General features: G+C 29.2%; 1 protein-coding gene across 1 annotated transcript in view; it reads left to right on the top strand.

Annotated features, from left to right (window-relative positions):
- The window catches only part of LOTGIDRAFT_166092 (hypothetical protein), a gene marked incomplete at both ends in the record, with an annotated part of 43,616 nt that extends 42,440 nt beyond the window's left edge, over positions 1-1,176 (top strand). Inside the window, 2 exons of the mRNA XM_009063158.1 lie at positions 317-535; positions 1,126-1,176. Of these exons, the coding sequence (XP_009061406.1) occupies positions 317-535; positions 1,126-1,176 (270 nt within the window). The remainder of the gene's footprint in view (positions 1-316; positions 536-1,125) is intronic.
- Between the last annotated feature and the right edge of the window lie 288 nt (positions 1,177-1,464).

Genomic DNA, 1,464 nt, shown 5'->3' with positions numbered 1-1,464 from the left:
GAAAATTGAGGTAAATTAGATAATGAAGTTTGATTTCATTTACTTTATTTCTCTGGATTGCATCAAACAAATCGGAACTTGTCACTTTTAGTCATCTTTCCTTGTTGAAATAGCTGTACATAGATGCGAACGATTCAGGAAAGCATTTTTGACAAGGTATCTTTGGTAGACAGATCCTTTACATTGTTATATTTTGAAACCTTAGCACTTTTCTGTTACAGCCTGACTTAATGATCTCATAAATGATTAGTTATATTACAAATTCATTCAAATTTCCAAAAAACTGTATCTTTAAATATTCTTTTTTCTAAAATAGGTGAATGCCACACATTATAGTAGTATTGGTGAATGGATAGATAGTGCCGATATAGAATATGTTAATATTGGTTTGGTATCCTGTTCATTACCTAAAGCTGGATACTATATGATACGTGCCTCCAATAATGGACTGGACTACAGTAATGAAGTTTTCTACTTCGCCAATGATAGAGATTGTTACAATTGTAATACCACCGAAGGAACTTGTGCTCAAAGGGTAAATACAACTTTCATATTTTTTGCTTAACAAATTAATAATATGTTGGTTTTTGCTGGACATTAATTATGGCCTACTTTGAAGTAACTGGGGTTAGTTGTAAAATGATAATTATGTTGGGTGTATTTATGTTTGTATGCAGTATGTGAATTTTAACATCCCACAGAATGTTAAATATGAATTTTGTGTTGGTTATTTAGGATAATGTATGATGTGATATCTTGTGTTGGTTATTTAGGATAATGTATGGTGGGATATCTTGTGTTGGTTATTTAGGATAATGTATGATGGGATATCTTGTGTTGGTTATTTAGGATAATGTATGATGTGATATCTTGTGTTGGTTATTTAGGATAATGTATGATGGGATATCTTGTGTTGGTTATTTAGGATAATGTATGATGTGATATCTTTTGTTGGTCATTTAGGATAATGTATGATGTGATATCTTGTGTTGGTTATTTAGGATAATGTATGATGTGATATCATGTGTTGGTTATTTAGGATAATGTATGATGTGATATCTCTATGAATTTTGTATTTAGGATAACAATAACATATGATATCATATATTGTGTTTGTCATTTTAGGATAATGAATGTATCATTGATGAAAAGTGTCATTTTGTGTTTGTTGTTTAGGATAACATATAATATTTGTGTTTGTTGTATGATAATGAATGTATCATAGATGGAAAGTGTTATTTTGTGTTTGTTGTTTAGGATAACATATAATATTTGTGTTTGTTGTAGGATAATAAATGTATCATTGATGAAAAGTGTCATTTTGTGTTTGTTGTTTAGGATAACATATAATATTTGTGTTTGTTGTAGGATGTATTATAGGTGGAAAGTGTTATTTTGTGTTCGTGGTTCAGGATATCATGATATTATGATATATTGTGTTTGTTATTGTAGGATAATGTATTA

Source organism: Lottia gigantea (assembly GCF_000327385.1).
Source record: "Lottia gigantea unplaced genomic scaffold LOTGIsca_56, whole genome shotgun sequence".
Classification (NCBI taxonomy): domain Eukaryota; kingdom Metazoa; phylum Mollusca; class Gastropoda; family Lottiidae; genus Lottia; species Lottia gigantea.
Note: the sequence above shows the minus strand (reverse complement) of the source record. Positions and strands in the feature narration are given on the sequence as shown.